We start from the raw sequence: 18529 nt of genomic DNA on the forward strand, positions 1-18529 counted from the left end.
AAGACGAACAACGAGACCAGCTCCAGGACGAAGAGGAAGAGGAAGTGCGCCCCGCCCGTGTCCGACTTTTATAGCACGGGGCTCCGCCCTTCACTCCGCCCCGTTTTCGGTTCCACCCTCCTTCGAGAGGGTTCTGGAAAAGGGGCGTTCCCTCACCCCGACCGCCTCACGCTGTCCATCCACCAATCGGCGGCGAGCTGCCCCTCCCCCTTCCCTCACACCAAGCGCGGGGAAGAATGGCGGGAAAAACCCACCAGCATCCTTGGCAGTTTTTGTTCGTTTGAAATCAATGATAGGGAAAGAAAAACGACTAACTGGAGGATCACAGCCCGAATGGATCACATAAATTCCCTCTATACAATGGGTTTGGGCTAACTACACATGTACCTATCGAGATATCTCACCTGAGGGCCCTTTATGGTGTAATGCGAATTTCCACAGCCATAACAATATGTGTATATATATATATATATATATATATATATATATATATATATATATATATATATATATATATATATATATATATATATATATATATATATATACACACGAGTCCTGGTGTTGGCTTAGTGGTTAGGGTGGTGGCTTGGGATCCCAGGGTCCTGAGTTCAAGCCCCGTTGGCTGCTGAATTAACACCAGGGGGTTGACTCAGCCTGTCATCCTTCCGAGGTCGGCGAAATGAGTGCCAGTGTACTGGTCCCGGTGTATGCCCCGGTTAGAATAGGTGTACCATATCCCTGTGCCTCGTAAGAGGCGACCAGGGTTGGCGTCAGGAAGGGCATCCGGCCATAAAACATTGCCTCAAGAAAAAGCCAAAGCCTCTGCACAGCAGGGAAAAATGGCTGTAAAAACGGTACATATATATATATATATATATATATATATATATATATATATATATATATATATATATATATATATATATATATATATATATATATATAGTAAAAACGGTACATACCTATATATATAATATATATATATAATATATATATATATATATATATATATATATATATATATATATATATATATATATATATATATATATATATATATATATATATATATGTGTGTAAACGAGTATATCATATATATATAAAGTTGAAAGTGTGTGTGTTTGTCTGTGACCTATGCACGTTAAAAGTACTGGACTGATCCTCACCAAACTTCATATACTGACAGAACATGTACCCGGGAGTGTCCCGATGTAAAAGAATTGTACTTCCGACTACCGGTTTTTGAATTATGACGTCATCACCTGATTTTTTAACGTTAATTTTTCAAGTTCAGCCGATTGACATGGGGCCAACGCCATATACAATATATCTAACATATGATTTTAAGTTTTTGTTTGTCTGTTTGTTTGTTTGTCTGCACGTGCTAATCTCCTGAAAGGTGATAGATAGGAGCTAACCACTGAAACAAAAAATGTCGGGATGTGCCCCGGGAAGGTTATAGGCTATGTGGCAAGGCCCCTCGGCCGGGGGGGGGTGTGTTTCCCCCTCACCAACCCCTTAGCCTATGACTGCCATGGCCCAATAGGGAACTGATACTGTGCTCGCGTCAGACATATGTATAGAAGATTAAATTCATTCAAAAAGAACCTGGGCAGCGCCGGGTGTATTCACTTCGTATATATATATATATATATATATATATATATATATATATATATATATATATATATATATATATATATATATATATATATATATATATATATATATATATATATATATATATATGTCTTTTTGTCAGGTCAGGTTCGATCTGTGACCTGCTACAGGTACCATGTAAACCTGTACTAACCTGTTCCATGGTCGGGTTGTCGGCGACTAAACCGTCTCCCCCACCAGGTTTTCTGGTGAGGAGGGTGTTTGGATATGGACACCCAGCAGGATTAAAAACAAAACCTGTCAAAGGGCGGAGGAGCTCCTTGTGAGCCAACGGCCATCCATATCTAGTGCCCAACTGTGTCTGCGGACGTCCTCCTGCAGTTGGGTTACTTCTTATTAGGAGGTTGGTGGCAGGATTTGCACTCCAGCCACCGTAAAACGCTTCATTCCGCAAAACGCAAAAACGCAAAAAAATCTGAAAACCCACTCCGTGGGAGTACCTCCTGTGCAGCTTCCCTTCGCAGGGCAGCTCATCGGATGATGGGATTGGGGCAAAGCCTTCGGGACCCCCAATCTTTGATAGGAGGGAAACCACGGGGTAACATCCCTGGGTCAGATTGCGGGAGAGTGTGTCGGAGTGGTGCTGAGGTGTCGTCCACCAGACGGCGGTCTCCTTGGGTTAACCTGAGGCGGTCCCTTCGGGTGGGTGCCTGGAATGTCCTATCCCTAAGAGAGGATGATCACCTGTCTCTGTTATCATCTGAGCTCAAGCGTTTGGACATCGGGATTGCAGCTCTCTCTGAGGTTCGGAGACCGGATTGCGGCGAGATAATGGTGGGTGGTTACACCTACTATTGGTCTGGTCGCTCTGATGGTTACCATACCCAAGGAGTTGCTGTAGCTGTGTCCAATAAGCTGACCCCAATGATAATTGAGGTAACACCGGTCAACGAGCGTATTATGAGATTAAGGATTCGTCACTCCTTAGGTGTCATTTCCCTGGTCTCTATTTATGCTCCGACTGAGGCGAGCGATCTTACCGTGAAGGATGCATTCTACGCCACACTCGAGTCTGTGGTTGATCAGTGCCCCAGACGAGATACACTTCTAGTCTTGGGGGATTTCAATGCATCGACTGGAACTGATAGGGATGGTTATGAGGTGTGTGTTGGTCCCCATGGGTCAGGAACTATGAACCAGAATAGCACTAAGTTCCTTGACTTTGCAAGAAGTCATGGACTTAGGGTGGCTGGTTCATGGTTTCAGCGCCCGCAAGCTCATCGCTGGACTTGGTATTCTAACGCTGGCGGTGTGGCAAAGGAGATTGACCATGTCCTCATTGACGGTCGTTGGAGGATGATCCAGAACTGCAGGGTCTACCGGAGTGCTCAGTTCCTCAATACTGACCACAGGCTTGTTGTAGCAACTCTAAAGCTGCACCTTAAATCCTGGAGAATGGTACCATCACAGCCTAGGCTGGATGTTGGTCTGGATCTTGGCAAGGGTGTTACAATCCCTGTTGCTGACCCTCGAATCAACTGTGGTCCACCATCGCTTGTGGAAACACGGGCTGCGGTGAACCAGTTGAAACGGGGCAAAGCTCCAGCGATCTGTGGCATCCATGCTGAACTTCTCAAGGCTGGTGGAAATGCTGCACTCGCGTCGTTGCATGCAGTTTTGTGCTCTGCCTGGAACACAGGCATCATCCCAACTGACTGGAAGAGGGGCCTTGTTGTCCCTCTCTGGAAAGGGAAGGGTGATCGCCAAGACTGCAACAACTACCGAGGGGTGACGCTGCTCTCAGTGCCGGGCAAGGTCTTTGCTCGGATAATTCTTGATAGGGTTCGCCACCATCTGCTTGAGCACCAGCGTCCAGAGCAGTCAGGCTTTACACCAAAGAGGTCAACGATTGACCGTATCCTTGCTCTTCGTGTCCTCACTGAACGCAGACGAGAGTTTCGGCAGGGGCTGCTTGCAGCCTATGTTGATCTCTGTAAAGCGTTCGATTCAGTGAATCGGGATGTCCTCTGGAGGATTCTTGGTCTTCGTGGGGTGCCACCGAAACTGATCGATCTGATGTCTGAACTCTACTCTGGTACTGAGAGTGCTGTGAAGTGTGGTGGTACCGCCTCTGACTTATTTCCAGTTGTTACTGGAGTTCGTCAGGGATGTGTACTTGCCCCCACACTTTTCAGCACTTGTATGGACTGGATTTTTGGGAGGATGTCGGAGAGATCAAGTTGCGGTGCATCGTTTGGCAATGTCAAGATCTCGGACCTTGATTTTGCAGATGATGCAGTCATCTTTGCGGAGACTTTAGACATCCTCTTGGGGGCCCTCGAGGTGCTGAATGAGGAGTCGGAGCCGTTGGGATTACGGATTTCTTGGGTCAAAACAAAGATCCAGGCTTTCGGTGACATCTTGGATGCTGCTGTCCTGTCTGTGTCTGTTTGTGGTGAGGATGTTGAGGTCGTGGATAGATTCACTTACCTTGGCAGTGATATTCATGTCTCCGCAGGTTGTGAGCCGGAGGTCAATAGACGTCTGGGTCGGGCCTGGGGAGTCATGGATTCACTGGATCATGGGGTGTGGCGCTGCCGGTACCTGTGCGGGAGGACGAAAGTCCGAGTCTTCAGGTCCTTGGTACTTCCAGTCTTGCTCTATGGGTGCGAGACTTGGACTTTGACCAAGGATCTGAGACGGAGACTTAATTCCTTTGGTACCAGGTCTCTTCGGAGAATCCTTGGCTATCGCTGGTCGGATTTTGTGTCCAACGAGCGGTTGCTGAGAGAGACTCGGATGAGATTTGTTACCTGCATAGTCCGTGAGCGTCAGCTGCGGCTGTATGGACATGTGGCTCGTTTTCCTGACGCTGATCCTGCTCACCAGATTCTCTCAGCGAGGGAGTCTCATGAGTGGAGGAGGCCAGTGGGCCGACCACGTGCCTCATGGTTGCAGCAGGTTGACCATCATCTCAAGGAGATGGGGATGGGCCTGGCATCTGCCTGGGGGATGGCCAGACGGAGGCCCCTGGAGTACCGGCGGAAAGTGGACGCAGCGACGCGCTGTTCTGGCACATGCTCCCATACCTGACCTGATATATATATATATATATATATATATATATATATATATATATATATATATATATATATATACATATATATATTTACAGTAGATGAGGCGTAAGTCGTCACCATCGGGACCGAGAAAAAAGTGACGACTTAGAAATGTGACGACTTACGCGTTTGCGAACATTCATGATGACTGTGTGGTGAAGGATGAAGTCGCGCATGGCCTCGACACGTATGTGTGAGAGCTGGCTATTGTACCAAAAGGAAAACACAATCCTCCGGGCATAGGTGGGGGTTCATTGGTGAGTTGGAAAGTGATCAAGCAAATATGGAATTCATTAATCACGTTATCAAAAGTAAAGATAATGAACAACTGTAAGACAACAACTTCGCCTGCTTATCACCATGATGGGATTGACCAACAAACCCCAGAGACTTTTCTGGCAGCATCTGCAAGAAAAGCCCAGTCTCATCGGCATTGTACACGTCCCGAGGATGATACCAAGATTTCCAAGATGTCTTTCAATTTTCCATCCTTCCAGTCGTGCACCACTGCCAAATCCATGCTGCCTGATTCGCCACACTTCTTGACCTTGCCGATTCCCCACGTCACTTTGAATCTGTCTATCCAGTGCATCGGCAAGGTCTCGGCATCATCATGCCCGAGGTCCGCAGTGAATTTACGTGCCTTCAGCAGCAACATTTCACCGTCCAACCGAATATTTGGCTGAGCCGACATTTGCCGAAACCAGATGATGAGCGCGTCATCGACATCTTCAAAGGATACACATTTCACGTGTTTCACACTTACCACCGGCCTCGCGATCTTCTCCACTTGTCCAAATATCTTGCCCTTATTCTTCAAGATATCGTTCAATGTCTGCCGTTTGATGTCCAACTTCTCAGCTATGGCTGTTTTCTTCATCAGTGGGTTTGCCTCGCAAAACTGGATAATGTCGTATTTTTCTTGGTAGGTTTTAGTTGTAAGCTTACGCTAAGTCGCCATTGTCCTGCCTACAGTGCGATCGTGTGTATGCAGTTATTAATAGTCTATCACTGGCGGTGTAAACCAATGAGCGAGCATCACGATTCCATGAAATCGGGCTTCTTACGAGGCAGCAGTTCCGTGTGACGCGTTAGGAGTGGTAATTTACTTGAGTTTCCATTAAGCGGGAACGGACAACATCTGACGACTTAGACGAAGTGACGACTTAGAGATGACGACTTACAGAGGGATGACCCTTTATTCAAAGGGATTTAACATGAGATAAATTCGGGACTTTTTGACGCCGCCGACTTAGGCGAAGTGACGAGTTACACGCTGCCGACTTACACCTAGTCTACTGTATATGTTTATATGTATATGTATTTTCTCGTGCTATCCATCTCTCAATGGTGAAAAATCACTTTAAGAACTCTAGTTGTCGGATCTGGATCCGGATCTTCACCAAAATGGAATAATTTCATCCTTGTCACACCGAACCTGTCCACCATCTTTCATCTGGATTCGTCCACAACTCTTTGAAATATCTTGTGCACAAACAAACCGACAGACAGAAAGGGTTGAAAACATAACTTCCTTCACCTTAGGTGGTGGAGATAATAAAATGACTTCTCCACAGGAGAAAGCTGTGTTTCGAATGATTCATCAAGACGAGATGCAACGCGCAAGTTCAGCATGAAATCTATACAAGGTATGGAAGATATCTGCCATCGCAGATTAGTTTCGGAGAATGGTTCAAGAGGTTTAAGTTGACTGGAAGTTGCCAGAAACAGAAAAGTACTGTTCAACCATGCACAAGTGCAGCAGACATTGAACCAGTGCGTGAATCGTTTCAAAGTCTCAGAAAATACATTTGATGTGCATGCATCCAACTGAGACGACCAACCACCCCTGCACACAGGATTTCACAGAAAAGATTGAAGCTTTATGCCTATAAGGTACAGTTTCTGCAGGAACTCAAACAAAATGATGGACCCAAACGCAAGGTGTTTGCCTTCCGAATGCTCGTTCTCTTTGAGGAGATGAAGCTTACCTGAAAAAGATCATGTCCACAGACGAAGCTTTCTTTCCTTCATGTGTGCGGGAAGATGAACCGGCAGAATGTGAGGACCTGGTGCTCTGAAAACCTTCAGGTAGTCAATGAACACGTATGTGATAGTCCAAAGGTCAATGTGTGGTGTGGCCGTCTCCATGACCGCTTGGTGGGTCCGTTTTTCTTTGCGGAGGATACATTGACCTCAACCAATTACATGAACGTGTTGGAAGGATTCACCTTCCCACAGATTGAAGACCTGTGTGGATGCAAGTTTCTCTAAAATTAGCATAGTGGGTGTAAGGGTGATATAAAGATATTAAAATGTTGCCAATTGAACTTAATTGATAATTACCTTGGAAAAAGTAAATGTTTTCAGCATCCAGCACAAAGTATTGCTAAAACACTTTAATGGGAAATGTATTTGAATACAATATGATTATTACATCTATGTGCTTGAACATGCATCTAATTTTAATATAGGGTGTTGCGGTTCTGGTAACTGCATGCCTTCAAGGCAATGGCTCACAACATACAGTGATCCCCAAGGCAGTGATTTCATTAGTTTTCGAAGATTTAGTCTTCCCCTCGTGTCTCGTGGGTAAATCGGGAGGATGCGTTGCATGGGACTCGTACTTTGATCTCATATATACATATATGTATAAATACATACATATATATATATATATATATATATATATATATATATATATATATATATATATATATATATATTGTTGTGGTTACCAAATTCGCAAACCACCATTCAGGTCCCTTAGGTGAGATATCTCGGTAAGTATATGTGTAGTTAGGCCCAAACCCGTTGTCTAGAGGGAATAAATGTCATTCATGCGTGCTGCGACTCTTCAGGATAGCCGTTTTTCTTTTACTATCTTTATTTTGGACCAACCGCCATGATTACCACCGCCAACCGCGTCTCAACAGTCATCACAACATCAACCACCGACCGCGGCGCCGCTTCACCACAGCAGCCACGACCTTTGCCGTCAACCCTCGCAACCGTCGCATCGCCACCGTTCTTGCGCCGCTTGTGGGTACCGGTATTGGACTCGTGCAGGGCGCGCGCCGAACAGCGTGTACAAAACCACGGACTTTCCGCTCCAAAAACGGATCAAAAACGACTCACGCCCACTTTTGTTCCGTCCAATCGGTGAGCAAGGGGCGATTTGGCCCCGCCTCCAGGGCGTTGGAGGGCGGTCGCTATATGCAAATTCATGGATCAAAATGCATTCACGCCCACTTTTTCTCGGGCCAATGGGGAGCGAGGTGAAAGGTCGAAGGCAGGGGGTCAAAGGCGACGCCACGGGGCTTATATAAGCGGCTGCGTTCGTCAGAAAGGTCGTCGTGTGCGTTGGAGTTGAGTGCAGTTGGGAAGTTCGCAGGAGGAAGAGTTCGGAGTTGGAGTCGGAGCGAAGAGGACGGAGCTGTGGAGAGGCGGCGGCGGCGAAGGCAGACGAGGGGGTGCTCGCGGCGGTGCCGGGAGCTGCACACCAGGGAGGCCGACGGCGCGACCTGGTCGAGGTGGAGACTCTCGTCGCGGGACCCGAGACAGAGTAAAAATCCTCCTTTCCCCGAGCATCAGCAACCCCCTCCTGTTTCCCCCGCGCTGAGATAGTGCGACCAAGGGGGCCCCCTTCCCACCCCCTACCAGACACTGTCCGCGAGGCCCGCGGAGTTGAGGCACCACCGCCACTTCGCGCCTCATCACCAGACGGGTAGGCCCGACACGGTCTCGGCCCCAGGGCCGCCTACCCCCTCATCCTGGAGGGTGGTTCTCTTTTCTTTTGTTTTGGGAATGTGTGTTGCGGCGCCGTCTGTGAAGTAGAATTGTATAAGTGTTGCCGTGTGCTCAGTAGTCGGTATTAGCTCTGCATTGTGTCTTCGCTTTTACATTTGCTTTTTGTGTAAAATTGCATTGTGTTTCTCTTCTTTTCTATGTGCTTTTGGTGGAATTGTATATGTGTGCTTTCCGTTCATCGCGAATAAATGTGCTTTATGTTGAACTGTTTCCCGCTTCGCTTCGTCATTTCTCTCATTGAATCCTCATCTTGCTTCACGTAAAGGGTTGGTAGTGGGCTGAATACGCCCGATAATTAATCGAACCGTCGAGGCCGACGATAACACCGCTCGGTTATCCCGATAGTACGGAACGGGTCGCTTAAGTGGCCCGTGTCCGAAGTCGACCTGCGGCGAGGTGCGATCGCCTGGTCTACCCTCCGTGTGGGTACTTAGGTAGGTCGAATTTGGCGAGCAACCCTATCCCACGCGGGGGCCGATTGGCTCGATCGCGGTGAGACCGAAAGGTCCACCCGTGACTGGTTCCCGGCGTTAGTCCGAGAGGGTCACGACTGGATTGTCCGTCCGGTGGGCGACGTGCCGCGATTCGAGTTACGTGGCCGTTCGCACGCCGGCGGGCGCGAATCCGCGACACTGGTGTCAGGTCGTGCGATACAAATCCATCGCCCTCCTCGCTGCACTGGTATCGGAGAACAGGAAAACGGGCTCTCCTGTCTCCAGCTAAGTTCACGGGAATCGGTCCAGGGGTGAGAGAAGCGACCCCCGATTCCCTCCAAATTACGAGCGAGCGAAATTAACCTTTCACGAGAAGCAAGATGGCGTCTCAAGGCGAGCGGGAGCCGGGGGTATTAGAAATGGATGTAGAATGTGTAGAATCCATGGCTCAGGATGAAATCCCCGTGCAGGAAATGTTGGTTGTACAGGAAAACGAACTCGCCCAACTGAACTCAGAGCCCGAAATGTGTGCGGCAGCGGCCGCGGTGTATGACACCTCCCCTCCCCCTCTCCACCAAAACCCCCCTACCCTTGCCGAAACGGCTCACCCAAGCGCACCCGACATGGCCCAGCTATGCGCCATGCTGGCGGCAATGACAAACGAAGTGAAAAACGAAATGAAAGGAATGGCAGAAAAAACTAAATGAATACAGTAAAAAAAGGGACGAATTGAGGAGGGAAGCGGTGGAAAGAAGAGATGAAATGAGTGAAGAAGCACGCAAATTGAGAAAGGAATTAGAAACAAAAACTTCTGAGATACTGAAACACGAAAACAAAGAAAGAGGATTACAAGACGAACTGAGGATGTTAAAAGAGGAAAGGAAGAGAGCAGAGAATGAAACGTTAAGGAACCACACTGAGCAGATTGAACAATTAGAAGCCAAAGCAAAGTCGGAGTGTGCAGAGATGAGAAAGGAATTGGAAAAGAAAGTTTCTGAGTTACAGAAACACCAGAACAAAGAGATGGAACTACAAAACGAACTGAGAGTGTTAAAAGAGGAAAGGAAGAGAACGGAAAATGAAACTTTAAGAAACCACACTGTACAGATCGAACAGCTGGAAGCGAAGGCCAAATTAAAGAATGAGATGCAAGAAAGAGTAATGATGGAAGAACGAATCAGACAGGAGAAGGAAGTCAGCCAACTGAAAGAAATAACGAGATTGCAGAATGAGGAACAAGGAAGACAGTGGAATAGGAAACACAAAGAACAAGGAATGAGACAGGAGAAAGAAATCCGTCAATTGAAGGAAACTATGAGATTGCAGAACGAGGAACGAGAGAGACAGTGGAATAAAAAACTGAAAGAGTATGAATTTGAAACGGAACGACAAAAGGAAAAAAATAGGTTGGAATACGAGAAGTTGAAGGAGCAAGGAATGAAGCAGGAAGGAGAAATCAGGAGATTGAAGGACACATGGAGATTGGAGAGGGAAGAACGTGAGGAACAATGGAATAGAAAACAAAAAGAACATGAATCTGAGGTTGACCAATTGAAAGAAAAGCTGAGGCTGGAGTACGAGGAGATAGACAAAGAACAGCGAATGAAACACAAAATGGAGATGAACCAAATGAAGAAAACCATGAAACTGGATAAGGAAAGACAGGAGAGGAAACGAGGAAGAGTAATTAGACAGCAGCAAATGAAACACAAAAAGGAGATTAACCAAATGAAGAAAACCATGAAACTGGAGAAGGAAGGACAGGAGAGGAAACGAGGAAGAGTAGTGAGAGAACAGCGAATGAAACACAGGAAGGAAATGAGCCAATTGAAAGAAACAATGAGATTGGAAAACAAAGAGCAGGAGGCACAGTGGGAGAGAAAACAACAACTATATGAGTGTGAAATTGAACAACTAAAACGGAGAGCGAAACTGGAGTCAACGGAGATTGAGGAGCTCCGGAGGGAGAACGAACAGCTAATGGGGCTCAGAGAGAAAGAACGACTCAGATGGGAAGGAAAAAGGAACCAGGAAGAGACAGAAATAAGGAACAAGGAGAGAAAATGTATAGAGACACGGGAGACAAGAGACGAGGTGAAAGGAATTGCGAGGGAGAGAAGAGAACAATTAAGACGGAAAGCAAGGATGAGGTACGCAGAGATCGTGAAAGAGCAAGGAGTGAAAAACAGGGAAGGACGGGAGTGACTTAAAGAGAAAGCAAGGTTGACCGACATAAAGATAAGGGAAAGACGCCAGAAAGAAGCAGAGACCAATAGACACGAGGAGACAACAGAAACTTATAAATGTATAGAGACACGGGAGACAGATAAAATAGAGGAGAGACTGCATGAATTGGACAAGGTCAGAGACGAACACACACACACAGAGGTAGTGGAGAACGATGAGGTTGACCTGGCGGACCGTGCAGGGACCCGGTGCGAGCAGCTGGATAGCCGCCTCCAGGAACGAGGGGAGGGAGTCTGCCCCCTTGAGGTGAGTCACGACCAGGTGAGTTCGGTCGTGCTTCGCGAGGTTGAGGGGACGAGTGCTGCGGACGGGTGCACGGAAAGCTTGGGGGGTATAGAGGCCCCGGAGACCCTTGTGGGGACACGAATCCACAGTGTGGTTGTCCCTGTGTGTGTGGTGCAAGGTGTGAGTGAGGCCGTGTGTGTGGATGAAACGGCCAGTGTGAATGAGGCATCGCGGGTGAGTTCCCCCGCGTGTGTGAGTGAGGCACGGTGTGTGGATGAGGCACCACGAGTGAGTGAAAGGCCGCGAGTGCGTGGGGCCACGTGTGCGAGGGAGGTAGCATGCGTGAGTGAACGGCCGAGTGCAAGGGAGACCGTGTGTGTGAGAGAGCGGTATGTGAGGGAGATGTCGGTTGGCATGCGGGAGCACGCAGCCGCGTCTCCCGGTGTGAATGTAATGGAATGGAGTGTGAGCGTCGTAACACGCAGGTGTGCGTGGGTGGAATGGAGGCGACGACGGAGACATGTGAAGAAAGAAAGCCGAGTAGCGGCTGTAGTTGTTTCGGGGACCGTGCCGGGTTCACCCAGCCGCGAGCACGAGGTTCGTGCTGTGCAACGCACGAGACCGCCACGTGCTCGCTTGCGGGAATGAAGTCCCGGTCCGGAAACGCACGCGGTGGATTTGCCGATCCCGCGGACGGACAAAGTTTAGGCAGGACTACGGATTTGGACCGGACGGGTTCTCCACGCGATCGTGTGTGTTAAGCTCCAACGGGCAAAGCACATGTGTTCGCGTGGGGAACCCCTCGAGACGTGGGGCTTGTGTTTTTTTTTATGCGCACGGTGACGCCATGGCTGCACGTGGGGTTGGAATCCGGCAGGAGGGGTATCCCTGCCGGATGGCACCGTCCAAGGAGGGACGAGGAACACGTGCAGCTGCATGACGTCACGGGCAGGTGCAAAGTGCGCGAGTTGCCGCGCTGGTGATGCGCATGGAAAAAAAAAAAAAAAGCAAGCCTCACTTTCGGGTGCACAGGATTCCTGGGCAAGGGGTGGAAGACCCCCTTTACCTGGGCACAGGATGGAAACTAGTTAGGGGGAAGGGTTAGCTTAGTTAGACCGACTTCATGGGGCAGGGGTAAGTCCTCATGGAGTCCGTGGAATGGATTAGTTAGAGGGATTGTAGCCAGATTTAGGTTGGGAAATAAAAGTTAACTTGGAGACAGTGACAGACAGTGAATGTGTAGAGGGGACGTAGTGTAGCTACGTAGTGTTAAAAGGAACGTGCTGTAGTTTAAGGGACGACGTGGGAGCACAAGTTAGTTAGGGGATGTAGTTAGAAGGATGGCAGAGTTCAGCGGTGAGTGTGTTGAAGAGTTGGTGAGTTGTGAGGTGAGCACTTGTTGAGTGAGTGAGGCCAGCGGGTCTGTGTGAGTGGAGCGAATGGGGAATGCATGGTGCGATGAGTGATTGGGGGGGAGGAGTGACTCCCGCCCAAGGGACCCCGGGGTCAGTATAAAGTGAGTTAGGGGGTTAGTCAAATTGAAAAATGGAGGTCGTTTTGTTGTTGGTGGGAGTGTAGGCTCGAAACCCGTTTGGAGGGGTGCAGGAGCCCTGTTGACGGGCTTGGGAGCGTGGCTGCGAAAGGTGAGTATCGCTGAGTGGGTACCCCGGGCACCAGGCTAGTCGGCCGTGGTAGGCCAAGGGCCCATGGGGGGCCGGGATAGCGTAGTGGGCACGGGTGCGCCTGCTTGGTGCGGGGCCCGGGGCGCCATTAGCCTTGTGGGCAAGGGTGACCCTCGGAAAGGGGCCTGGGAAGCCAGCCTGCCACGTGTGCGTTTCAGGGGAGGTGCCATGGGGGGCACTCCCCGGTGTTTGGGAGCTGGTAGGCTCGGAGGCAGTGCAGTGCCCGGGGGTGCCATCGTCGGAGAATCGGCAGAGGGTCCTGCCTGCCAAAGGGAGCCACGTGTCCCAGCCAGGAGACCGTGTGAGGGCACGGAGAGAAAATTGGGGCGCGAGGCCCGAAATTGTGAGGACACCAACACAGGCGACGGGAATCTGGGTTGTTAGAACCAATAGTTTAAGCGAGAGGCGCTTGTTGAAAGCCCCGGGGTAGTTTAACAGTTAAATGGTTAGGGTAGATTAGGAGATGTACCCCTCCGCACCATCCATCCCCTCGCTCTCGTTGTGGGCCGCTGGACCCACTTTGGGTTAGATCGCCGAACTCTGGGGAGGCCATTCTGAGGCTTCGTTGGGCCTCGACACAGGACGTTAGCTCTCCCTTACTCCCCTCCGGGAAGGGAACGTAGGGGTTGGGAGTTGGCAAGGTGACAGGATAGGTTAGCCGAACAAGGACGATAAAGGGGGTTAGGGGACGATTTATAGTGGGGGAGTAAAAATAAAAACAACAAAAAAATAAGTTGGGGCTAAATTGGTTTTTCACAAATTAAGGGAGTGGGTATGTACAGTGACAGGCAAAGGCGATAGGTGGGAGGGAGACAGGTAGGTAGGTCCGAGCCCGCCTTCCAAGTGGCCAGCACCACCGCACTCCCTCCACCAACCTCCACTGAACGGCAAAGGCTGGCCAACTTCATCGGCTGGCCGTGTTTTGCTTCAAGGCAGAGGCCGGCCAACTTCATCGGCAGCTGTTGTTTTGCTGCAAGGCCTGTGCCATCGGCTGGCCGTGTTTTGCTTCAAGGCCTGTGCCGGCCCACTTCATCTGCCGGCTGGCCGTTTTCTTCAAGGCCTGTGCCGGCCAGTTTGTCTGCCGGCTGTGTTTGCCTGCAGCGGCCTTCTTCTGCGGGCTGTGTTGCCTGCTGCCTTTGCCATGCCATGCCCACTGCCCAGGTTCACCAGCCCCGTTCAATTTTGCTTTGCCCCCCCCCCCTGTTCATTGCCATGTGCGCCAGGATCAAGGCAACAGTTTGCAAGCTGCGAGAACTGCCCTGTTGGCAGCTACAACACGGGCCTGCAGTGGCGGCCCGTGCACCGTGTTTGTGTCCATCCATCCATCCGTTGTGTTCATTGCGTGTGCCACTTGAGCTGGCACGGAGACTGCGTTTGTGCAGCCCATGCACCGTTGTGGTTCACTGCGTTCAGTTCAAAAGGGAAGGCCTTGGACTGCGTGTGAGCAGCCAGCCACGTTCCCTGTCACCTGCATTGTTTTGAGCCAGAGACTGCATGCGAGCAGCCTGGCTCCCTGCTAACTGCTTTTCTTTTGCAGAGTTCAGTGATCCTGGGACATGGTTTAGTGTAAAATTTGTAAGTTAAGGTTAAGATGTACTGTAAATATGAGTGCGCCCCCGGCATGTCTGTCCTAGCGCCAGCAATTTTATTTAAGTCGTCCGTGTGAGTGAGTTTGTTTAGGTAGTTACGCAGCCCTCAGGTTATTTATTTTGGGGACACGAATACCATGAATGTCGCACTCAGGGATCCGTAGGTAAAATGTACTAGGGGAAAACTACACATGATGGCACACGAAAATTTGACGACTCGGGACGAGTCTGTAAAAAGGTGAGGGGTTAGTGTTGTGGTTACCAAATTCGCAAACCACCATTCAGGTCCCTTAGGTGAGATATCTCGGTAAGTATATGTGTAGTTAGGCCCAAACCCATTGTCTAGAGGGAATAAATGTCATTCATGCGTGCTGCGACTCTTCAGGATAGCCGTTTTTCTTTTACTATCTTTATTTTGGACCAACCGCCATGATTACCACCGCCAACCGCGTCTCAACAGTCATCACAACATCAACCACCCACCGCGGCGCCGCTTCACCACAGCAGCCACGACCTTTGCCGTCAACCCTCGCAACCGTCGCATCGCCACCGTTCTTGCGCCGCTTGTGGGTACCGGTATTGGACTCGTGCAGGGCGCGCGCCGAACAGCGTGTACAAAACCACGGACTTTCCGCTCCAAAAACGGATCAAAAACGACTCACGCCCACTTTTGTTCCGTCCAATCGGTGAGCAAGGGGTGATTTGGCCCCGCCTCCAGGGCGTTGGAGGGCGGTCGCTATATGCAAATTCATGGATCAAAATGCATTCACGCCCACTTTTTCTCGGGCCAATGGGGAGCGAGGTGAAAGGTCGAAGGCAGGGGGTCAAAGGCGACGCCACGGGGCTTATATAAGCGGCTGCGTTCGTCAGAAAGGTCGTCGTGTGCGTTGGAGTTGAGTGCAGTTGGGAAGTTCGCAGGAGGAAGAGTTCGGAGTTGGAGTCGGAGCGAAGAGGACGGAGCTGTGGAGAGGCGGCGGCGGCGAAGGCAGACGAGGGGGTGCTCGCGTCGGTGCCGGGAGCTGCACACCAGGGAGGCCGACGGCGCGACCTGGTCGAGGTGGAGACGCTCGTCGCGGGACCCGAGACAGAGTAAAAATCCTCCTTTCCCCGAGCATCAGCAACCCCCTCCTGTTTCCCCCCGCGCTGAGATAGTGCGACCAAGGGGGCCCCCTTCCCACCCCCTACCAGACACTGTCCGCGAGGCCCGCGGAGTTGAGGCACCACCGCCACTTCGCGCCTCATCACCAGACGGGTAGGCCCGACACGGTCTCGGCCCCAGGGCCGCCTACCCCCTCATCCTGGAGGGTGGTTCTCTTTTCTTTTGTTTTGGGAATGTGTGTTGTCGGCGCCGTCTGTGAAGTAGAATTGTATAAGTGTTGCCGTGTGCTCAGTAGTCGGTATTAGCTCTGCATTGTGTCTTCGCTTTTACATTTGCTTTTTGTGTAAAATTGCATTGTGTTTCTCTTCTTTTCTATGTGCTTTTGGTGGAATTGTATATGTGTGCTTTCCGTTCATCACGAATAAATGTGCTTTATGTTGAACTGTTTCCCGCTTCGCTTCGTCATTTCTCTCATTGAATCCTCATCTTGCTTCACGTAAAGGGTTGGTAGTGGGCTGAATACGCCCGATAATTAATCGAACCGTCGAGGCCGACGATAACACCGCTCGGTTATCCCGATAGTACGGAACGGGTCGCTTAAGTGGCCCGTGTCCGAAGTCGACCTGCGGCGAGGTGCGATCGCCCGGTCTACCCTCCGTGTGGGTACTTAGGTAGGTCGAATTTGGCGAGCAACCCTAGACCACGCGGGGGCCGATTGGCTCGATCGCGGTGAGACCGAAAGGTCCACCCGTGACTGGTTCCCGGCGTTAGTCCGAGAGGGTCACGACTGGATTGTCCGTCCGGTGGGCGACGTGCCGCGATTCGAGTTACGTGGCCGTCCGCACGCCGGCGGGCGCGAATCCGCGACAATATATATATATATATATATATATATATATATATCTTCAATCCTCACTCTGACCTCCACTTTAACCCTTTCCTTTTAGCCGTTATGCAAAACACGCATGCACGCCACTCAATAGCAATTGAGCAGGCATGCTGCGATTGCCTCCCACGTGTTCGGTTAAGGCACTGTCACACCTTGACGTTTTAGCCAGCATATGGCAAGGTATCAAAATGTATGTAAAACGCTGGCATACGTTGAACTATTGATGTTTTTTTCCAGTTTTGGCCGTATTCATAACGAGTTGGATGTATGCATAACGTATTAGTCATGTACACAGAACGTTTAGATAACTTATATCAACGAATGCTGAGCCTGTTGTCGACATTCACAACCTATGCCCAACGATAGTCTAACTTGTGCATAGCACGCGGCAGCGTATCGCCGACGATCACGTGGCGTAGGCTATTAATAGGCTGCCGCTCAACGATTCAAATCATAACTGCACGAGACATCGAAGTGTCAAGCCGCTGTCACACCTTGACGTTTAAGCCATCGTATGCCAACGTATGAAAAATTTGCCGAATACGTTATGGGTAAGTTTTGTATACGTTAAGAGCACGCTGAAGCACGCTGGCAGACGTCGTAGTACGCTGAGTACGTCGACAAATTTTCGGCATGTTGAAAATTTTTTGACGTATCCAGCTTATGACACACGTTCCGCATATATTATTTTATTCCGCATATATACACCAGGTATTTTGAGGACGCTTAGCCACATCTATTCTTTCTCTCTCTAGTGTGTGTGTGTGTGTGTGTGTGTGTGTGTGTGTGTGTGTGTGTGTGTGTGTGTGTGTGTGTGTGTGTGTGTGTGTGTGTGTGTGTGTGTGTGTGTGTGTGTGTGTGTGTGTGTGTGTGTGTGTGTGTGTGTGTGTGAGATATGGTACCTGTCCGAGCATAAATTGAGACAAGAAGCTATACGGGATAACTCTGCTCTGTGTCTGCTTTACTAAGATTGCTTGCCTTTTTTCACATCCCACGAATTCCTTGCTTTCCCACATTCCAACTCGAATGACCACACAACCACAATGATATATTTAAACCCTTCCTTTTTATGTAACATAAGCTTTGTGTTTCTGGCAGGTCATCGTTGGAATGGACAGCTTCTTGGAATGGCTCCAAACACAAGGCCTGAGAGCAGAAACAGCCCAAGCAGTGATCAATGTACTTGGAATTGAGAATCACAAGGTTCTTCGAGCTTGTACAGACTTTGAGTCATTGCGAACAGAGCTCCTCTCTCTCGCCAAAGATAAATTTAAATTTGCAATGTATGCTGACTTCTGTAAATTTGTGAATTCTTTTTCGAAACAACAGGTTGTCCAGCTTGCAGGCTCTTCTCTGTTGGGAAGTCTGTTTCTCAACTTGGAGAATGTTATTCGAGAACTATCTAGTTTCTGCCAAGAGTTTATGGGATTCCAAAGTGTGCAGTTGGAAAATGTTCATGGTGTCCGGGAAATCGGTGTCGGTGATGTCTGCAACCTGCACTATCAGGATGATGGATTTACACCCAAGTCTGGTACGTCACAATTTCATACTCCCTGCATGTCAAAAAACACCTTGATCTTCCATTAACCTTTTTAGTTTTTGTAACTTGTACAATGTCCTTTGGAACGATTTGGTCGTGTTCACCATGAATGTGGACTTTTTACATGGAAGGTCAATTTTAATTTTTTCTCAGTGGCATTAAATTCCAGTCTGTTCCATGTTCAACAGCCCATTTAAGTTATTCTCATTCAGCAGGTAGTTTGTTTACCTCTCGTAGAGAAATGAACAGGCTTATCCTTGTTGAAACAGCAA

The 18529-nt window shown here is 49.3% G+C and overlaps 1 protein-coding gene across 1 annotated transcript in view; it reads left to right on the forward strand.

Annotated features, from left to right (window-relative positions):
• LOC147029099 (uncharacterized) overlaps nt 1-18529 on the forward strand; it is a 126918-nt gene that overhangs the window by 76391 nt on the left and 31998 nt on the right. The window contains exon 7 of the mRNA XM_085876578.1: nt 17816-18248. Within this exon, the coding sequence (XP_085732704.1) occupies nt 17816-18248 (433 nt within the window). The remainder of the gene's footprint in view (nt 1-17815; nt 18249-18529) is intronic.

The sequence above is a fragment of the Eptatretus burgeri genome, chromosome 4 (assembly GCF_056783735.1).
Source record: "Eptatretus burgeri isolate ZD-2024b chromosome 4, Ebu_testis_v1, whole genome shotgun sequence".
NCBI classification, from domain to species: domain Eukaryota; kingdom Metazoa; phylum Chordata; class Myxini; order Myxiniformes; family Myxinidae; genus Eptatretus; species Eptatretus burgeri.